This window comes from Mesoplodon bidens, assembly GCF_964165515.1.
Source record: "Mesoplodon bidens genome assembly, chromosome: 11".
In the NCBI taxonomy this organism is placed as follows: Eukaryota; Metazoa; Chordata; class Mammalia; order Artiodactyla; family Ziphiidae; genus Mesoplodon; species Mesoplodon bidens.
The window spans coordinates 48,536,817-48,558,181 of NC_138167.1; the positions used below are offsets into that span (position 1 = coordinate 48,536,817).

Genomic DNA, 21,365 nt, shown 5'->3' on the forward strand with positions numbered 1-21,365 from the left:
GGGAGACACTGGGCACATTGCTGAAGTTTGACTCATAGGGACCGGGAGGGGGAAAGTAGGGGGGAGGGTGGTGGGGGGAGAGGAATGGGAGGAAGAGAGGAAGAGGAGAGGAGGGAAGGAAATCCCTTGAGAAATTTCTTTAAAAAAAGAAAACTTTCAAAATCCGCACCACCCCCACCCCCTTTTTCTTTTAATAGGAACAGGCTGGACCCTTCGATTCCCCTCAGCTGGCGAGGTCGGGGGGGGGGGAGGTGGCAGAGGGGGAGGGCTGGGCAGTGATTCAAATCAGATCCTGGAACTTTCCTCAGGCAAGTCGTGCTTGGGACGGGGGGCGGGGGTGTCTGTCTGGGACTCGTCGCCTGGACCGGGGGCTCCACGCGTGTCCCGCTGTCCCCCTGTGTAACTGTTGGCTGGTGGGCCGTACGTATGTGTGCTTGTGAGCGCGGGGGTCCTCCCCTGCAGAGTGTCTGTGTGAACGAGTCTGCCCCGGGTAAACATGGATGTGTGCTCGCGTACGTGGTGTCTGCGAGGGTGCGTGCGCTCAGGTATCTGAGTTTCCGGGAATTGTGCGCGGGTCGCTGCGCCGCGCGGCGGCCGGGACTGGGCGGCAGCGCGGCGTCCGCGGGCGGGTCGGGGCCGCGTCCCACGTTCCGGGTTCGGCGCTGCCTCCCCGCGAGCCGGCCGCGCGGGGTGTCCGCCGCCCGCCAGCCCGGGCGCCGCGCCGTGTCTGCGAGGTGGTGTGTCCCCGGGCCGCGAGCGCCGGCCCCCTCCCTCCCCTCCCCCTTGGCCCGCTCTCAGACTCAGATAAAGCATTTCCTTCCATTGTCATCCTACCCGGCCGGCCGGGCTGCCAGGGCCCTCCCCCTCCCGGCCCCCTCCCTTCCTCTCGCCGTCTCACAGTCGCTCCGCAGCCTCCGGCGACCGGGGGGATGTGAGGCCGGCGCCCCAGCCCCCCGCCCCGCCATGAGCCCCCCGCTCTGAGGGCCCCGGCCCCTGGATGCACAGCCCCGGCTCTGGTGAGTACTGGGCTGCCGCCCCCCGCCCGCCCCGCCCTGCGCGCGGCACCCAGCGCCGCCCGCCCGGGCTCGGGCTCCGGCTCGGGCTCCGGCTCGGGCTCCGGGCGGCCCCGCGGGCCCGGCCCGGCGTGCGCCCCCCCCGACCGTGCCCGCCCCGCCCGTCTCCGCGGGGCTCTGGCAGGCTCCCGGCCCGGACTGGTTCCGGGGCCGGAGGGTTCGGGCCTCCAGCGGGGCGCCCACATCCGCCAGCCGCGGGGCAGCGACAGGCCCGAGGGAGGGAGTTGGAGGCCCCGGGCCGCCGGTGCGCGGGCCCGGCGTCCCATCACCCCCGTTTGCAGGGAGGACGGACCGGGGGACCCGGGAGTGAGGGACGGCTGCCGCGGCCCCGGGAGGGGGCGGTGCTCCGGGGCGGAAGGTTGGGAAGCGCAGGGCAAAGGGCAGGACCCATTGAGTTGGGACCGGGCTCTTAGACCCAGACATCAGCGCCCCCATACCGCGAATCCCGGCCGGACCGTACTCCGACCCCTCCGCTGGGAAGAGTGTGATCCCTGGGAGGGAGGGTCTCTGACAGTGAGGTTTCTCTCAGCACCGCCCCCGCCCCCCACCTTTGCTCACCCATCAGGGTGAAAAGACACCTGTGCCCGAGTGAGCTGCGGAGGTGCTGGAGGGGCGCGGGAAGATGGTGACCGCAGGCTGTGTAGTGAGTGGTGGGGGACAGGATGTGTGCCCCCCAAGCCTGCGGTCTGTTGGTCCTGGGGAGTAAGAGCAGGCGGCAAATCTGGCAGCTGGGCTGGGCCCTGACGCCCAGAGTTTCTAGGCCTGTGGGCTGAGAGAGAGAGGGAGAGACCTCTGGGGCTTGCAGGCCGCCCAGCTCCCCCTACCCCCATTTCCTTCCCTCCCTCTGCCCAGGCTACCCATTCGGATCTGACCTTGTCAGCCACTGGTGCTCCTCCCACCAAGTCCAGGCCATTCCCCGTCCCTGCTGGCTGTCCTGCATACGCCAGAGGCCTCCCCCTGCATCTGGACACTGGCTGTCTTGCTGCTGCCCATCCCTTCCCACACCCTCATTCAACATCTGCTTGAGGCCCAGCTCTGCCTACCAGTTTCAGTGGCCCTGCTGGGGACTCAACATCTGGATTCATCAGCCTGTTCCCTGGACTTGCACCTGGATCCATGGGAACCTTCCTAAGACCCCTGCCCAGCCACTGGGCTGAAAGAAAAGAGAATGTGACTCAGTTTCCTACCTCCTAATGGGCCACCTTGGTGGCCCATTTCTCCCCCATAGGACCCCACAGGCCAGGTCCTCCAAGTGGTTTAGGCTGCCACACACTCCTGTCCTCATACCAGCCCTCTTGGAAGCTCCTCCAGCCTCTGCTAGATATCTCTTAGCTCCTTCTTGCTCAGCATCTCAACCTCCCTACTCTGCTCTCTGTTCCCTCTACCCACCTGAATTAATAAGTAAGTTTCCTCCTCTGTGGAGTCACTTCTGGGGAAACTAAGGCACAAAGCAGTCTTGCTGTGTTGTTCCCAGTGAACCTGGACTGGAACCAGGTCCTGGACCTGCTGGGACTCCTCCCCTGCCTTTAGTCCCCTGATGTTTCTCGTCCCTGGCTTGGCCCGGCTCAGAGGCAGGCCCAGAGCTGCTTCTTGGTATAACATCTGGAACGGCCCCGGGAGGTGTTCTCCCGAGGTCTCTGTGTTCCTTAGCTTGAGCCCAGGGGTGCGTGTCTCTCTGGCCACCAAGTCTTAAGCTGTGATCCTGAGGCTGAGAAGGTTGCATTCAGGTCTTGCACTGACTATTCCAAGAATCTAAACTGGTCACTCCGCTTGGACGCTGAAGCTCAGTTTCCCCATCAGTAAAATGACCACAGAGGAGGAGATGGATCGGTGGGGGCTATTATGCCCACAACTTCCTTCAGGAATAATGGACCCCAGCTTTCATCCTGGTCTGGGAATGAGAGTTGGAACTTCGTCCATCCTCTCCTCAATTCGGATATGAAGCCCTTGGAAGTGAGAAACGCATGTGTGATGGGCGTACGAGTGGGGACCCTCCTGTAGCTGCAGGCGTCCTTGCCCAAGGCCAAAGCCTGCGTAACCCCTGCCATCTCTTTGTCTTCCTTCTCCTGACCTTTCATTTTAAGAGCTAGTAATTTTGAAGTTGGCAGGGGTCTGAGAGAAGAAGAGCTAATGCAAGGCCCAGGGTCACGCAGCCAGGGAATGGCAGGCTGAGCAGGGCTGGGACCAGACCTTCTGACTCTGCCTGTGCCCATTCTCCTGGCCTTCTCCTCCCCTGGCCTGGCTCAGGTCCTGCCCACGCCCCCGTCACGCCTCGGCCCTGACCTGTCCTCAGCCGGCGTTGAGACTGGGGCCTGTAGTGGGGTGTGGGGTATTGCTGGAAACAGGGCTGGGGTAAGGCGTGGGAGCTGGCCTCTGTCCTCCCCAAGGCTCCGGGACTGTGCGTTTATGTGTTGGATTTGTTCACTAGATGGGGCACTTCCTCTGGGGCAGGAAGCTTTGATTTCCTGTGGTGGGGATGCTGGTAGGATTAGGAGCGGGGGACTCAGCCCTGGGCCATCCCTGATGTTGTTGTTTGGAACCAAAAGGGACAGAGTTTCTGCATAAGGCGGCTTTCCGTAACCCAGGGGAGGCAGGAAGGAGAGCATTGGTGAGGAGGCCTAGGCTAAGGCCAGAGAAGGAGGCCAAGAAGGCAATGAGATGGGGGGTGGGCAACACAGCAGGAAGCCTGGTCAGCAGGTGACCCTGCCGGGTATTGTGTTTCCCTGTGATATTTCCCCCTGTTTCTGTGGCAACCTTCCCTGGGGGACCCAGGCTTTCGAGCTGCAGGAAAGTGCCCCCAGACAGCCCTTTCCTTAGAGGTCTGAGTATTAGGAGGAGTCCCTCAATCTGGCCACCTCCTTTGCCGTTTTGGCTGCCTAGGCCCAGGGCCTGGGAATCTAGGCAAGTGGGTTGAGTGAGCACTGGGGATCAGGGTGGGGGGCTGGGCTGGGTGGAGGCCCTTTTGCACCTCCCCGGGGTGGGGGACGGGGAAGAGAGGGCCTGCTGGACTTTGGGGGGGGGCTCCGTGCCTCCCCTCATCCCATCTCCCCACTGTCCTCCAGCAGCTCTCCCCCTTCGAGGGGGAGCTGGACAGCATGCTGCCTGGGGTAAGGGGTGGGGGGTGGCAGAGGCGGGAGGGATGTTTTCATCAGCAGAGCATAGCTCCTTTGGTCCTGGACCAGTTCCCAGAGGCAAAATAAATTCAGGATAGTGTCTGTTTAGTGTGGGTCAACATGTGATGGGTGTGTGTGCACACTGGGTATGTGGTGGTGGGCCTGCATGTGTGCCCCTGGGCTGCGTATGTAGAGGTGGTGATCCCGTGGCAATTTGTGATCCATGTGGTGGCTCTCTGTTGGGTGTCTGGGGAACACGCACACGTGTAGTACAGATGTGTGTCGTCTGTAGAGTTGTGCACCTTTGCAATTCATGGCTCTGCGTGGGGTATATGGACACGTCTTGGGGGGACGTATGCCTGTGCAGGAGTGGCTTTTTTTTTTTTTTTTTTTTTTTTTTTTGGCGGTATGTGGGCCTCTTACTGTTGTGGCCTCTCCCGTTGTGGAGCACAGGCTCCGGACGCGCAGGCTCAGCCGCCACGGCTCACGGGCCCAGCCACTCTGCGGCATGTGGGATCTTCCCGGACCGGGGCACGAACCCATGTCCCCTGCATCGGCAGGCGGACTCTCAACCACTGCGCCACGAGGGAAGCCCAGGAGTGGCTTTTTTAATAGAAGTCCAGGTATTTGCTGGAAAGCATTTTCATCCCTCCTCAAATGCCGGTTCCCGGAGCATTTGCTTTAGAGTCACCTGGGAATGTATTAAAAATAAAGATCTTCAGGCCCCATTCCAGATAGACTCAGAGTCTGCAGGGGTTGGGCCTGGGAATCTGGAGTTTGACATGCGCTTCAGTGAGCTGGTGCAAAGCCATGTTTGAGGACCACCAATCTCTTCATATTTTCTTTTGAGGAAACTGAGACCCACAGAAGGTATGTGGTTTGTCCAAGGACACAGGGCTATTAAGAGGAAGAATCAGGACAAAATTCAAGCCTTTCAAGACCAGTCCAGGACCTACCCACGCGTCCTCTGCGTGTGCATTTGTGTACATGTCCATACTCAGCGTGATGCCGTGGACCAGATGGGACTGGTGCGGATGCTTACTGGGCCTTGACCTTTTCCCTGGGGTCCCGGGCTTCCTGACCTTGCTCTTCCTGTTACATCCTGCTTCCTCTTCCCTGGGGAAATCCTGGAACTGTTGCTCGTCAATCCTAAAAGTGAGGTTGGCAACCAGAAGGCCCCCTTTACTGAGCCAGGCATTCAGCTATTTAGTTACTCATTGGATGCTTACTGAGCCTTGCTGTGTGCCAGGTCCCAGGCACAGATACACAGTGAACACAGAGGCAGGGCATCTGACCTCAGGGAACTTCCACTCTAGTGGAGGAGACAGTAAGACAAGTAAGCAAGTAAAGAAATGAGTATATACATCTAGTTACCCCTTGCGATAAACCCTAAGAAGGAAATGAACCAGGTGCAGCAATAGAGAATAACAAGGTGGCACTTCCTTAGATAGGGCGGCCAGGGGAGGCCTGCTTGAGAAGTGACATCGATGCCTGCTCTCACCTCCCCAGACTAGAAGTGAGCCCTCGGAGCTTCTGAGCCATTCTTGGCAACCGCCTGGGTCCAGGCGAGAGACCTGGGCTGAGTGCTGGCAGAGGACTGGAGCCCAATCGCCAGCCTTTTGCCTGGCATGGAACAGCAGGGTCTCGGCTGCTCAGGCAGTCCCCAGAGGCTGGCAGAAGGGGAGAGGAGGAGGGAGAGCTGGACAGGGCTGGACCCAGCCTGCTTCGGCGCTTCGGGGAGCAGCCTCTTTCCCTTCGCGGGGCCGAGTCCAGGGCCCTGTCGACATGTCGGGTGTTGGGAAGCCGGCAGCCTCTCTCAAGTGCCAGCCCATTCCTGACCCTCCTGCCTCACCTTCCTCCCACCTCGTTCCCTTCCTCCCCAACTCCCCACCCTACAACTCCAGTGCCAAGTCCCTCCCCTCTTGGTCTAGCCTGGCTGCCTCTGTGGCCACTGGGATTTATTTACCTGGCTCAGGAATCACTGAGGAGAGGGGTGGGGGGTCAAGGCTTAGAGAGGAGCTGGGCCCTGGAAGAGAGGACACACCAGAAAGAAGGGCTGGGGCAGGGGCCAGTGAGGACAGGGCAAAGGGAGGGCCGAGGCTGGCCGAGCAGGGGGCCGGGGCAGGAGAGAGGGAGCGGAGGAGATCTTTGGCTGGGCGCTCCAGAGCTTCTCCTGGGCCCTTGGAATCTGCTCCTCAAACTGGGTGAGCCTCTGAGCGGGGGGCTTGGGAGGTGTTGGGTGGGGGCAGCAGATGACAGCTAGAAGTCAGTGCCCCCCTGGTCCCCCGGCAGCCCCACCCCTTCACCCCCGTCACATCAGCAAGCAGCCTTCAGACCCTCTCACCTCCAGGTTCTTCTCGTGGTAGCTTTTCCCTGGGGCCCCAGAGCTGCCGGCTGCAGGATGGTAGGGCCCTGTCCTCAGCGAGCTGAGTATCAGAGGAGCCCTCACGTGAGAGAAGAGGCCCCGTCTGGCCTCCCACCCTCCAACCCGCTGCCTGGAGCCTTTCAACCCTGGCCTCCTTTAGGCTGCTGGGTGCAGTCACCCCCTGGACTCCTGTGTTTCCCAGGCCTTCTGCCCAGGATGGGGAGGGGACATCCCATGAGGAGGGCCCTGGGCTAAACTCACCATCCCCACCCCTTCACCAGCCACTTCCTTTTTTCCCCATGTTGCCTGCAGGGATTGGAAACCCCGGTGGGCAGAGACTCTGGGCTTTCAGGGCGAGCCTGGTGCCCTGGAGGCAATGAGGGGGACCCCATCTCTCTTCGGGAGTCCAGCTCAGCTCTCTTGCACCCCGAGGAGGCCAGCTCTGGCTCCTGCAGCTCACCCCCCCACCAGCCCTGGAAGTCCCATTCCTCCCTCCCCCGCTGCCAGGATGACAGGGAGAAGCGGGGCAGGCGGGGAGCCACAGGTTCGGAAAGCGTCGGGGTGGGGGAATTCGGCGACGGGGCGACGGGGCCATAACCGTCTTGTTTTGCTCGCCCCACAAACCTGCACGGGCATCCGCTGCGCCCTCCTGGGCGTTCAGGTTGTGGAACTGCTCTCAGAATGACGGGCTGGTAGCACCCGGTTGGGGCAGGGGGTGGGGGTGGGGTGAAGGGGGGAGCCCCAGGCCAGGGGGAGCTGGAGGGTTAAAAATAGCAGCAGCCGGGTTTCGGTTAGCAAATGTGGAGGCGGGGAGCTGGAGGCGGGGCAGGCGGCAGGCCGTGTTTGCCCGCCGCTCAGCGCTGTGTTTCCCCTGGGTCCCAGCAGTGAGTCACGGTGGAGCCGCTGCTGAGGGCTGTCACACCACCTCACCCCCAGCGGGCGAGGGGCCGGGCGCAGGCGTCATGTCCGGGGTGCTACAGGCTGTGCATCTCCCTTCCAGGCCTTCAGAGCCATCTTGAGAGTCGGGCCAAGGAGATTGTGCGATAGAGGGGAAGAAGGCTTGCCATTCTCATACCAAAGACCTGGGTTTGAATCCCAGCTGAATGGCTATGGGATCTCGTGCAAGGCTGCCAAGGGCTCTGAGACTTGGTTTCCTAGTCTTTCACGTGGGGATTTGCTCATAGGCGCGTGTTAACACTCGGTGGATTCCAATGCACACTACAGATGTGAATGGTCACCCTCGACTCTCCTGTGCCCATTGCAAAGCTTGGCAGAAGGGCCTTCCGAGTGAGGACACAGAGGGAGGATGTGGCAGTGTCCCTGTTTCTCCTGCAAACCACTAAGTGTAACCTTGGGCCCACGGCTCTCTGTGCCTCAGTTTCTCTACCTCAGTAATATGAAAGTAATAATAGTTTCAAGCTCCTGGAGTTCTCAAGATTGAAGTAAGTAAGGTTAGCACCATGTCTGCTATGAAGTCAGTGCACACGGACTATTATCACTATTATGGATGTTATTGTTCATATTTTTGAAGGTCAGGGATAGGGAATGTTAAAGACATGAAGAACAGAAACTGGGCTCAGCCCCAGTTCACAGGAAAAACCAGGCCAAATTCACTGTTCCAGATTCCTCCACCCATAAGGGCCTGGAACAGCAGGAGCCTATAGCCAGAAGTCACAGGGTGGACCCCTTCTCTCTTTCACTCCCCCACCCCTGGCCTCTCCCAGTGAGGCAGGATGCGGGGGAACCTGAGGGCCTCGCTGCCAGCTGGCACTGGGGAGGGTCTGGGATGGGACCGGCCCTGATGCCCCTGCTGTGGAGTAAGTACCTTGCCAGCATCTGTTGGGGTGACCTTAATTTTAGCCCCCTCCCTGGCAGCTTTTAAGAGGAGCATGAGGCAGAGGAGGGATGAGAAGGTCAGTGATGTCAGCAGTCTGTATTCCCAGCACAGTGGCCCTGGAAGCGGCAGCAGGCATTTCTTTCAGGAAATGATCATTATTCAGCCTACAGGCATCCATTAAGTCAGTCCTGACTTTGTGCCCAGGCCTGTGCTAGGTCCTCTGTATGATTCGGGAGAGGCAGAGGATGCTGAGCTGTAGATAACGCAGAACTCCAGAGGCTATGGGGTCCAAGAATATAATACGTGGAGTCAGTGAAAGCCCTATGTCCTAGTTCTCACGGGAACCAGAGGTCGCATCCTGACTTTGCAGCCCATTGGCAGTGCCATCTTGATATTGTGTGGGTGTACCTGTACATGTCAGTTCTGTTTTATCATTACAGAGACAGCTCCTGTGCATCGTAGACAATCAGACAACACAGAGGAGCAAAAATGAAAGAATAAGAAACATCCCAATCCCAGCAGTGGGAGATCACTGCCACAGTACCTCAGTGTACACCTTCCCATCTCCTGACATGCCTTTATATATCGTGCTTCTTACCAAAAACAAGACCATACCACGTATGCCATTTTTTTCAGTCAGTGATCTCCACCTTGCAGTGCAGTAAATTTTCATCCCATCAAATTCGCAGTTGGCTAGAAATTGTCCTTCACAGCTGGTTTGTCCAAATCTGTACCCAGGCCTATGCATCTGGCTTTTGAATTCCCTGAAAGCTGTGTAAGCACCCTGGCTGGATCTGTGGTCTGGAAAAACCCCAGCTGAGCGAGTCCAAGGGCAGCCCTGGCCACAAAAGGGAATCATGTCACCTGGAGAATCTACCCGACAGAGTTCTGCCATCTTCCAAAAATAACAGGCAAAATGAGTGGGATTCTGGGGCATAACTGGGATGGGGATCTGGTATTTACTGTCATGAATATTAATGTGGCATCCCTGTGAGTGCCAGCATTCATAGCTTGTTGCTATTCACCGACTCATATCCGTGATGCCCCAGGCCATGGAGCAGGCCAGGGTCTCTCGGTGGCCTATGTCTCTCCCTGCCCCAGGTCCAAGGGTGCTGATGGCTGTTTGGTTATGTTCCTAGTCCCCAGGAGCCTGCCCTGAAGATGGGTGCTCCCTTTTGCACTTGTGGGTGCCTCCATCCTCGCCCGTGGCCTGCCGGAGTGTGTGAGGCCTGGGCAAGAGAGGGAGAGAGAAAGAGAGAGAGAGAGAGAGCGCGCGTGCCAGCGCACCCATCCCCTCCCTGGGGGATTCAATTCACTCCCAAGTAGCCGCTCTGTGGGGGTCTTGCTCTGGTTATGCAACCTGCATTTTAGACAGGGCTTGACAGTTTCCAGCGTGCTTTCACACAGCATTGATCCTCCACGGCACCTGGGGGTTTGCTTGTTTAGTTATACCCTGCTGGGGGCGGCTTACAGGAAATGATAAAATGGTAATATGTACGTTTAAAAAGCAGGGAAAACGTAAGATTGAAAAAGGAAGTGAGGATGGGGTCGGAGGGTGCCGCCTGGACATGAAAAAGCACGTGAGGGACACGGGCAGAGATGATTCAGTTTTTATTTTTGTTGTTGTTTTCTGGATGGAGTACCGGCACTGTGGGAACATGTGAGTCACGCCCAGGCCTTCAGATGTTGGGACCGCACTATGTCCTGTGTGGCCCCTTGGTGGCCTTACCTCACCTCGGTGGGTGGGACTAGTTGTAAACACCAGTGTAGTGATTATAGCTTAGGTTCTGGAGTCCCAGAAGCCCCACTTACCACCTGTGTGACCTCGGCAAGTTTCTTAACCTCTCTGAGCCTCAGTTTCCTTCCTTTGTAACGTGAGGATGGTAGCAGTATCGACCTCATAGGGTGGTTGTGAGGACCAAAGGAGATAGTACAAGTCAGACACTTAGCACAGTAACCGGCACCCAGTAAGCATTCAGCACGTGGTTGTTGATCATACTAATATTACTAGTTACTGCTAATAATAAAATAATAATGATGGACATTAATATCATAGCTTAAACTGTTCCCTGGCAGTCTCGGGAGTGGGCTGAGTGGCCTCGTGGGTGGCACAGGTGAGAGGAGCCAGGAAGGCACATCTGGGGGAGGCAGAACCGGCGGGAGGCAGAGGTGGGGTGCACAGGGAAGCAGGGTCTCCAGAGGCTGAGGGATCAGTGAGGATGAGGGCATGAACAGGAGACCTCAGAGGGGAGAAAGGAGCGGCTCCGAGACATCCCCGGGGCGGTGACTGTGCTTCCTGTTGGGGCAAGCGCTGGCCCTTGAGAAAGACTGGCTGGGGCTGGCGGGCGGCTAAGAGGGAGCAGCTGGTCTAAGTGGGGCACCAGGGGGGTGGGGGAGGGGGAGAGACAAAGGCAGAAGCTGATAGAAACTCGACTCTTCTCCCCGTGTTACAGATGGGGGCCCCATCTTGACTGCTCGGGCTGTTTTGCTTATGATAGGAAAGGTGGTGGTTAGACATCATGCTGAACTTCCTGTTTCAGGGATTGGTGCTCCTGGAACAGGGGAGTGAGGGTAAGTGGGAACTGGGGTTTTTGAGGCCCTTCGGAACCTGGGAAACCCTAGGGCAGGCTGGACCAGGGGGCTGGGCCTGGGACTGGGGGAACCTGCCTGCTCAGGGATGCTGCACACACACCCTGAGCCCCTGAGCAAGTGGCTCTGCCCTCCCTTTCCCACCTTCGCAGAGGGCAGCCAGGGAAGACTGAGTGGTGGTCTGAGAGGCCCCGGGAGCGGGGGCGGGCCAGGCTTGGAGGGACTTCTGTTTTTCTTTGCCAGAGGGCAGTGAGGCTCTCCAGGGAGCGCCAGTCCCAGGAACTGCCAGCCGCTCACAACTCAGCGCGGCCCAGCTCCCCCTGCCATCTGTGAGGAGAGGCCACAAAATGGAATGGACTTGGGGCAGGGACAAGGAGCCAGGGAGGACGCTTTCCCACCCCCAGGGAGCTCAAGCTGCCGCTGCCATGGTTACGTCTGCTTCCTGTTTGATTCATCTCAAACAGCAGAAAGGGGGGTGCCAGCTCCCAGCTCGGGCCACCGCTGCGTGGGGCTGTTTACAACTGCCCCGTGTGGGATTCCCAGAAAGAGACTCCAAACCGGACATCCTGCGGCTGCAAAATACCCAGGTGTCAAGAGCTAAAAATAGCTGCCCCAGGGCCCCAGGCGCGGGGAAGGGGGCATGCTGGCTGCGGAGGCGGAGGGCCGGCCTTGCGGCCCTCACGTCCAGCCTCCTGCCTGGCGCACAGCTGCTGAGCCTGCAGAGCGGCGGCCCCCTGCCTCGGCCTGACTGGAGGCCTTTGTCTGGGCAGGTCCACATCCCAGGCCGCTCACCTGGGAGCCGAGCCTCTCTGCCCGCCCCGCCGCCCGCCCAGCGGAGCGTGCTTTGGGAAAGCCTCAGAGGGACTTGGGAGCATCTAAAGAAGGGACAGGGCAGGGCACCCGACCACCTGGAAGATGAAGCCAGTGCTCCTCCAAGGTCGCTGGCTCCTGTCCCCACGTGTAGTACGAAATCATTTCTTAGAATCTGCAGAGTCAACCGTTGCTATCTATAAGTGATTTGGGGGATTGTCTTCATGGGGGCCCGAAGGTGGAACGGGCAGCTGCTGCCCTCTAACCTGCAGCAGGGCTGGAGTTGGCCGCTGGTTCGGGTCTCTGGGGGGCTATGGGATTTTTTGATCTTTTCCTGTGCCCTGCCGGCTCCTGCATTTGCTGTCCGCCCGCTGGCCTGTGGCAGTGGAAGAGCTGGGGAGCAGCAGCGGAGAGTATTGCTTGAGAACATGGATTCTGGAGCCCAGTTGCCTGGCTCGAGTCCCAGCTCAGCCACTCCCATGTTATGTGCCTTCAGACAAGTTATTTAATACTGCTGGGCCTCAGTTGACTAATCTATATAATGGGCATAAAAACAGTCACCACCTCATAGGTTTGTCATGAGGGTTAGGCGAATTAGCAAACGTAGGGCACCTAGAACAACGGGCACATAGTAAAGTGTTAGTTTAGAAAAGTTCAGATGGCGGAGAAAGAGAAGAGCCTGTGGTTGGGAGAGTCGGGATAAGAGACGGGACCAGGAATACATCTGGGAGACAGTGGACTGTGGCAGACGAGGGGAGGACACTGGTGGCACCAGACACTGAAATGCTTGTGCCAGAGGGAGGCTGCAGACTAGTTCAGGGGCAAAAGCAGTATGAATCACGACCATTGCGGGAGCACCCGCCGTGTGCTCCCTGCTTCACACACAGCATTGCTCATCTCACACGACCTCTTCCCAGTCCATATTCTTTATCCTCTTATTTCAGAGGCATAACCAAGGCTTGCCCAGGCTGCAGCCTGTCCCTGGCTCTCCTTGCCGGTCACTGAGGGAGTCAGAGTTTGAACCCAAGTCCATCTGACCTCAAAGCCAATGGCCTCTGTGCTGTGGACGCTCGCTTCTGTCACTTCATGGGGCAGGAGTTTCCAGCCAGCGTGCAGCCCACTGGGTTCTGGATAAATCTGAGTAATAAGCAGCTTGGTGCCAAGATAATGAGCAATAGAATTAATAACCAGCAGAGAATTTCTGGAAGGGGAACACAAGAAACTGTTAAAAGGGGTTGAGTCTAGGGAAGTTCTAGGGAGTTGGATGAGTGAGAAACTTCTGGTTTCATACTTTCAGGGGCTCTTTGAATTACTTTAGTGTCTGCCAGTAGTATACTTTCCAATTAAAAAAACAACAACTGTGGTCTGTACCTTAAACTCCTTAAAGTGAGAGTCAGGTTTTATTCACTTTTCCATCCCTTCAAGACCTGGACCACGGCTTCCCTGGTGGCACAGTGGTTGAGAGTCCGCCTGCCGATGCAGGGGACACGGGTTCGTGCCCCGGTCTGGGAAGATCCCACATGCCGCGGAGCGGCTGGGCCCGTGAGCCATGGTCGCGGAGCCTGCGCGTCCGGAGCCTGTGCTCCGCAACGGGAGAGGCCACAACAGTGAGAGGCCCGCGTACCGCAAAAAAAAAAAAAAAAAAAAAAAGACCTGGACCAGTGACCTCACACAGAGGTACTTAGTACCTGCTTTTGGGATCAACTGCTTGGGTTTCCCCCTGCACTGGTCTGGTCTGGCCTGGCTGTACCACTGACCTGCTGGGTGACCATGACATAGCCCCTTGCCCTCTTTCTTTACCTCTCTGGGAAGTGAGAGTGTTGGCCTGCACAATCTCTAAAGCCCCATCAGCTCCTAATGTACACTGCACAGTCCTCACTCTGTGTCAGAGTCAGGCAACCATGATGTTCTCTCTTCTGTTTATTTATTCTTGGACCTTCCTGAAGCCATTTCACCCCCAGCTTTGTCTTCTTGGCCAGCCCCCCGCGAAGTCAGACTTTGTCTGCCCATGTCAGGGGAAGCAGACCCGAGCTGAGGAGGGCGGTGGGGTGGAGGGAGTCCGCCCTGGACCCAGGGCTTGGCCTCTTGCTCCTGCCTGTTTTCCTCTGCCTGCAGGGCCTGGGTCTGCCTGCTTCTCCTTTTTCAGCTCCTCAGGAGACCAGGGAGGGGGACACAGCCTCGACAAAGACATCGGAGGCGTTAGGAGGGGGCTTGTGGGTGGCGTTGCTCCTGGGGAAGCCCTCCCCTGATGCAGGGCTGGCAGCACCGGGAGAGCAGGTGGTCAGGCCAGGCTCGGGTTTCCAGTCGCATCTGCTGGGCAGGTGAGGGCCTGGGGCAACAGGGGAGGAGTGGGAGGCCAGCTTGTGCTTAGGGGACAGAAGAGTGGCGTTTGTGTCTGCCCTGGAGGTTGCTGAGGGCCGGAGTGGACCCATTAGGGTGGGATTTCTGGGTAAGATCAGGTGTCTGGTTGGGGAAGGTGACTTGATAGGAGCCTCAGCACGAGGTAAACTGCCTCTTCAGCCTGACTAGAGTTGCTTCCAAAGAAGGTAGAAATAGGGGGGTGGCCAGGATTCCAGAAATGAGAGCTCTCCACCCAGGTCCGGAGCTGTATGGAGAAGGGTCCAGCCCTATGCAGTGTTTTCTGTCCCTGGGGTCCATTCACTCCTGATCTTATTTCACTCTGACCCCAAATGAGTGGTAACAGCGCTCTGAGAGGGGCTGATGAGAAGAGGGGTCCCCAGATTCATCCCCAAGCCTGGGATGCCGCTTTCTGGTTTCAGTTCTGCCACTGACTGGGTGCCTTTAGATACTTTCCTCTCTCTGGTACACAGGCGAGCTGTCCTCCAGATCTTATCTCTGTTGCTCTGGGCTCTTCTGAATCCGAAGGCTCTCAGTACAAACCTAGGGGGTTGGAGGAGAAGCAGAACTTTTCCGAGGCATTGCTTTTAGAAGCTGCCCCTGTCAGCAACACACACACACACACACACACACACACACACACACACACACACACACACACACACACACACACACACACACACACACACACACACACACACACACACACACACACACACACACACACACACACACACACACACACACACACACACACACACACACACACACACACACACACACACACACACACACACACACCCTTTTCTGAACAGAGTTTATATCATCATAGATCATCATCACAGAACATCCCTTTTGGGCCCTGTAACAAACACTACAGAGTTCAGGACCATTAGCTTTTGTCCTATCCAGAGGGTGCATGGTGTCCAGAATCCATGGTTACCAGGGGAGCTGGGCACAGAGAAGCTGGCTGTGCTCCCACGCGTGAGTGCTGCTGGCCAGCCCTCAGGCAGGGACCAAGGGCGCTAGGGGAGAATTCCCAGGAGGTAGGGACTGGAGGCCAAGGACTCCAGGCCAGACATGGTCTCCGGGACTGCACCCGGGAGTCCAGTTCAGAAACCTCTCTTGGAGGACCAGGTCCCACAGAAGAAAGGGGAGGTCCTAAGAGAGTCCAGGGTAGGGGGCTACCACATCCCGGGGAGGGGAGGCTGCCTCCCATACTCCTGTTCCTTGAGGCTCACAAACCCTGAGAAATACGCATGCCATGTGCTAGGCAGGGGGCCAGGGGAGCGTCATTGTGTTCAAGTCACCAGTTCCTAACAGAGCATGCCAGGTGCCCAGCAAGGTGTTAGGGGCAGATGGGCATGGCTTAGTTGTGACACCGCAGAGACTCTGATTAATGGAGTGTCGAGGTGGTGGGCACAGAGTGGGTGCTGTGGGCGGTAAGGGGGGGTGGTCAGGGTGAGCTTCATGAGGAGGTGGCCTTGTGTTGGACTTCAAAGAACGGGCAGCATTTGAACAGGCGGAGCGGCATTTCCCTACCAAATGTCATCGTCCGAAGCGCAGGCCACTAGTGTCTGAGGGCAGTTGGTGGGAGTCTCTCTGTGCCCAGAGTTGCCGCCTCCCCCAGAGGCTCCTGCCTGCAGGGACTTCTCCTTTTGCAGCTTCTGGAAGAGGCCTGGGGCTGCCCCTTAGGCAGTGGTGCAGCGCCTGCCCGTTGTCCTTCAGAAGATACCCTTCTGCCTGAGGAGGGCTTCTACCACATCCCCCTCCAGGAGGCCTCCTGGCTCCAGGCTCCATCCCCTTGGCCCTGAGCTGGGACAGCAGGAGGGAAAGGTGGCCTCAGGACTCAGCTCTGTCTTTCCCCGCCCCAGCCAGCCCCTGGGATCCCCGGGCCTCTTGGCTGCCTACAGCACCGGCCCTACCATGGGGTTCCATGGGTTCTGAACGGGATGGGGGGGCCCTGGGCTGAGCCTAGGAGCCTGGGAGAGGTGACCATTTCCAGAAGGAAAGACTTCTTTTTCAGGTTATCCACGAAAAAGGCTGAGTGGTTCTCTTCTCGGGGGGCACAGAGGCTGCAGGACCCAGGATGGGGCAGGAGGAGGAAAGGGGCTCCTACCGTGGGGCCCTCGAGCTATGCATTCCAGACCCGCCACTTCTCAGCTCCCACCAGATCTGACTTGACCTCCAGGCCACGACCCAGTCCCTCCCGCACTGTGGAAGCCTCAGAGGGGGCCCCAGCTCCCCTTGCAGGCCTGCTCTCCCTTTCTCCCCATCTCCCTCCCGGAATCCTTAGTGCAGTCTTAGCAGCCGTGCTCTCCCACCTCACCTCCCAGCCCTCTTCTCCCGCTTCGGGCTAGGGGAGCCTGGTTTGGCTGCCCAAGGAAGATTGTATCTGAGCACATCAGGGAGGGCTGAGGGCACCGTTGCGTAAACCAGGGCCTCCTGAGTTTCTTGCTGTGGACTGAGCTCCAGCGGAGCAAGATACCTGAGCCGCTTGAAAGATCAGATGAGGAAGATGGAGCTGGGGATCGCTCTCAGGCGGCACAGGAGTCCGAGGAAAGGAATGGGGTGGGGTCTTGTCTTTTCCCTTAGCTTCTGGTGGAGGTGCCCTCGGGCTGGAGTGGGGCCTCCTGGACCAGCAGGCGGCCTGCCTGGCTCGGCCCTCTCTCCTCCTCCTCCCCTGCCCCTCCCGGCAGCCGCTTCACTCCATCTCTCTTCTCTCTGCAGATGGGACCCAGGTGAGCCCGGGTGCCCACTGCCCCAGTCCCCCCGGCACAGGTAAGAGTGGGCCTGAGGGAGAGTGTGGTGGGGAGTGGAAGATGCGCTGGAAAGGATAGAAGCGGGGCGAGGAGCTCAGGGGTGGTTCAGAATGGTGGCTGATTGGCCAGAGAGTTGGGAGGTTGGGGTTCTGGGGGAGGGGGCGAAGTTGGGGTTTGGTGGGGAAGGGGTAAGTGGGGGGGGTGATAAGAGAGGCAACTCTGGATCCAGGCTGGCCCCAGAGCTGGGAAGCACAACAGGAAAAGGAAAGGCAGGATGCTCTTCTTGTCCATGCTGGTGCAGTGAAACAGGAAGGCAAGTAGGAAGCTAATATTTATGCTCAGACCCCTGCCTCGGGGGGGCCCTGGGCAAGGCGGCGCGTTCTCACTTATAGGCTCTGCAGTCCTCACACCAGCCCTGCGGGGTGGGAAGGTGCCTCATGCTGCTCAGGTGGGAGGGAGAGGACCCCTCTCCGTGGGTCTCTCACCATTCCTTGACCCCGCTGCTGTTAGGCCGTGATGGACGAGGAGAGTTTAGGACGTGCCCATGGGGCGGGGGAAGGGGCTGGACCGGACGAGGGCCTGTTGGGTGCAAGGTGCACACCTGACACCCAAACTATGGCAGGGAGAAAGGAAGGCCGCTGTCCTCTTTGATTCAGTCCTAGCCATCAAAAGCTTACAGGCAGGTGGGGAGACAAGATATACAAGTAAAAAGAGAAATAATAGTCGCATGCTATATGTGACCAGCTCCAAAGGAGGGGGCAGCTGATTAAGGAGTTTGTCCATAAGTTCACCACCTACTGTTAGTTAGTTCTCCTAGTTGTGTAATTTTCTAAAAATTTAAAGACAGAAATTGGAAAAAGAAAAAGAAACGTCAATGAACCCCACCTCCGTTCCAGGGCACCGAGGATATAGAGATTTATTCATCGAATCACACAGTATTTAGTGGGTGCCTATCGCTTGCTAGGTACTGTTCTAGGTGATGGGATGGTGAGCAATAGGCAAAACCAAGTCCCTGCCCTTGGAGCTTAATTCAGATTTGGTACCTGCCCGGGCGGTGCTTTCAGGGCACAGAACAGCCAGCGTGATGGAAATCCAGAAGAGGGCTTGACCCAGCAGGGCACTGGGCTGGGTCTAGGAAAGAGGGAAGACTCCAGCTGGGCTTGGAAGTCAGGGTAGGATCTGGAAAAGTAGAATCGAGGGAGGAGGATGGCACCAGCAGGGGGACGTTTTGAGCTAAAGCTCAGAGGACAGAAGGTACATGGGCTGTGACGGGACGGGAGCTGATGGCTGAGGCGGAGGGTCCGTGTTCAGATGTGGGAGGCAAAGCTGACAGAAGCCAGCTTAGCATCAGACTGTGGAGACCCCCAAATGCTGAGTCACCCTGAAGGGCGTTGCCAGGGTTGCAGGCAGAGCCCCTCCCATGTTCCCAGCAGCCTTCTGCTCTGGAGGCCGAGGCAGTGCTGGGAGAGAGGGAGGGGGCCGCTCCCAGTCTGTATGGCTGAAGTCTGGGTGGCCTGCCCTGGGTGCCCTGAGGGCCCTCTTGCATCACCAGGGGAGTCACCCCAGAAAGCCAGGACACCTGACGTGGGAAGACTGAGACCTTTCCTGGGGCGGGAGTGCAATGGCATCAGAGGCCCAGACGGAACCAGAACGAGAATTTGGGGTCCCTGGGTGGACACATGAACAAGAAGTGGGAACATCAAAGCAGTGCATTGCCTGCTCTTGGCCATATCGGGTGCCCAGACACCCGCTCCGGTCTCTTGACATCCAGAGAGTCGTGAGGGCATCTCCCTCCTTTGCTTCTCTCTTGTCTCCATCTCACGGTCACAGACTGTGAGAACAGACACCGCTTAGTGACCACCTACTGCAAGCCCCTCTGCCTTTGCCCAGTGAGAGACCCCTCTGGGGGTGGGGCGGGGGAGGTGACTTCCTGGAAGTCAATGGGAAGATGGAGATGGAGCATTGGCCTCAGCAGGATGGAACCCGAGCTCACTGTGCCCCGAGCTGGGTGGTCTTGGCCAGGTCCCTTCACCTGCGCCTCAGTTTCCTCATGTGGGAATAGTAATAACTACCTCCCAGGGCCTACAGGGGTGATGAGGTAAAAGGGTTTGCAGCGAGTGTGCACGTGTGCTATGGATGTTAAGATAATGGTTGAGTTGGGCCCAGATGCCGTGTTTCCTGACTCCCCGGCTGGTCTTTGCCACAGTCCTCCTCAGTCCTTCCAGCCCTTCCAGTCCTCCTCGGCTCAGGCCCAGAGGACAGCCTGTGGCTGCCCCCATCAGGGAGGCCCAGCGTTGGAGGAACTGAAGGAGGCCTCTCCGGAAAGGCTTCCCCGCTTGTGTGCCCTGTCTGAGGGCACCTGCTCCCAAGCCCCACCTGCTTCCCCTTCTCCAGGATAACTGTCCACCTCTGAGCACCTCAGAGTGTCTCTGGCTGCTGAGCCCAGCCTGGCCCAGCAGGCGGTGCTGGCATAGGACCTGGTCTGGCAGCTAGTTATAAATAGCCCCTGCATCCACAGCCTTGGCAGGGTGCTCCTGGCGTGGGTGCAGGGGACACTGGAGAAGAGGCAGCTGAGGCTGCTGAGGCCCAGAGCTGGCGTGAGGGTACCTGGGCACAGGCTCCGCGGGCATGTGGGCTGTGCAGGCCCAGGGTGCAGGCCAGGGCTGGCTGTGGGTTTGAGGCACCTCTCCTTTATCCTATGGCCTGGGATAGAGTAGGGAGGATGGCAACTGAGAGGGCCTGGGACGCCCTTTGGGGTTGGAGGCTGAACAAAGGAGACTGCCTGTCCGATCGCTGTGTCTGAGCGCAGCTCATCAGAGGGCAGCTGGGCCCAATCCTCCTTCCAGGGTGGGAAGAAGGGAAGGAGAGGTCAGGGCCCAGAATGTATCACTACAGGGCCCTCAGCCCATCTCTAAATCCCTACAGCCCTCCTGGCCTGGAGAGGCAACGTATTTCGTGGAAAACTCTATGCTTGGAGTCAGAAAGCTCAATCCAAACAGCACCAGCGATAGACTAACTGTGTAGTTTATATGACCTCCTTTCTCATGGGTGAAACAGGCTTGAAAATAACTACCATGCAGGACTGTGGGGAGGGTGCAGTGAGGAAGAGGTCCCTGGAGGGTGTTTTACCATCGTCAAGTGAATCTGAAGGAGGCTGATTAGGTAACCGTGCACTTGCAGAGCTTTCCGGCCGACCCTGCCCTCTCTGTGTGCTCAGGCTGCCCCAGGCCCTGCGCAGACACGCCAGGCCCTCAGCCCCAGCCCATGGACCTGCGGGTGGGCCAGCGGCCCCCAGTGGAGCCCCCGCCGGAGCCCACGCTGCTGGCCCTGCAGCACCCCCAGCGCCTGCACCACCACCTCTTCCTGGCTGGCCTGCAGACCCAGCGCTCGGCGGAGACCATGAGGGTAAAGATAGAGCTCCCCACGCACGCAGCAGCCTCGAGCTCAGACCCGGCACCCCTCCCTCCCTTGAGCCTCCCCAGACCCTTGCCTCCGTCTCCAACTCCTCGCCCCTCCCTGGGCGGCCGGCCCTCCCCACAGCTCTCAATGGACACGCCGTTGCCCGAGTTGCAGGTGGGGCAGCAGGAGCAAGAGCTGCGGCAGCTTCTCAATAAGGACAAGAGCAAGCGCAGTAAGCATGGAGGCCTCCCCAGCCGGTGTCCACGGCCTCCTTTGTGGGCATGGGAGGGGGCAGTGCCAGCCTGGGTCCCCCTCTGCTTGCTGGGCACTGCCGGTGAATGTAGGTGGGGGTGAAGGGGGACCCGTAGGCTTCACAGAAGAGATGGGGCCTCAGGCTTGGCCCTTGCCTGAGGGGTCCCTTGGATGCCTCGTCCTGGGGGCATGGTCAGGGCAACGGGCTGAGAATGTTCCAGGGAGGCCACCAGTCCACCCACCCCCAACCCACTGATGATTTCTGCCCCTGCAGGTGCCGTAGCCAGCAGTGTGGTCAAGCAGAAGCTGGCAGAGGTGATTCTGAAGAAACAGCAGGCAGCCTTAGAGAGGACGGTCCATCCCAATAGCCCCAGCGTTCCCTACAGGTAACTCCCTCTCCCACCTGCCCCCTCGTGTCCCTGCCGTGCCCCTCCTCCCTGGATGTTAACCTGTGAGCACACATACACTCGCCCCCTCTTCCTCCCAGCTGCCCATCACCTGATCCTCACCCCTCACTTCTAATCATAAGGCCTCCTCCCCCGAACCCCTCTCCCAACTGATACCTGCCCTCTTGTCCTTTAATTATCTCTCCTCCCCCCACCCCCTGTCACACACACTCTCACACACGCACCACGCTAGCTTTCTTTTCTCTTTACATCTTCCTCTAAGCACAAAAACATCCTGATTCCTAGAACAGGATCCTCCCATTGTGTCTGGCCCTTACCCAAGCCCTGGGACCCTGGCTCCTATGCCTAGGTCCGAGGGCGGCATCACCAGTGGGCTGCTGGTAGGATGGGTGGCCCAATG

At 58.6% G+C, this 21,365-nt stretch overlaps 1 protein-coding gene across 5 annotated transcripts in view; it reads left to right on the top strand.

The window, feature by feature from the left end:
- The first annotated feature begins 727 nt into the window (after nucleotides 1–727).
- HDAC7 (histone deacetylase 7) overlaps nucleotides 728–21,365 on the top strand; it is a 35,825-nt gene continuing 15,187 nt past the window's right edge. The window contains exons 1-5 of one of the 5 annotated variants that reach the window (XM_081247820.1): nucleotides 772–1,016; nucleotides 16,876–16,926; nucleotides 20,125–20,312; nucleotides 20,448–20,538; nucleotides 20,833–20,944. In XM_081247820.1, the coding sequence (XP_081103946.1) occupies nucleotides 998–1,016; nucleotides 16,876–16,926; nucleotides 20,125–20,312; nucleotides 20,448–20,538; nucleotides 20,833–20,944 (461 nt within the window). In that variant the 5' untranslated portion in view covers nucleotides 772–997. Of the gene's footprint in view, nucleotides 1,017–16,875; nucleotides 16,927–20,124; nucleotides 20,539–20,832; nucleotides 20,945–21,365 lie in introns of all 5 variants that reach the window. The other 4 variants (XM_081247821.1, XM_081247822.1, XM_081247818.1 and 1 more) reach the window with 4 other exon arrangements.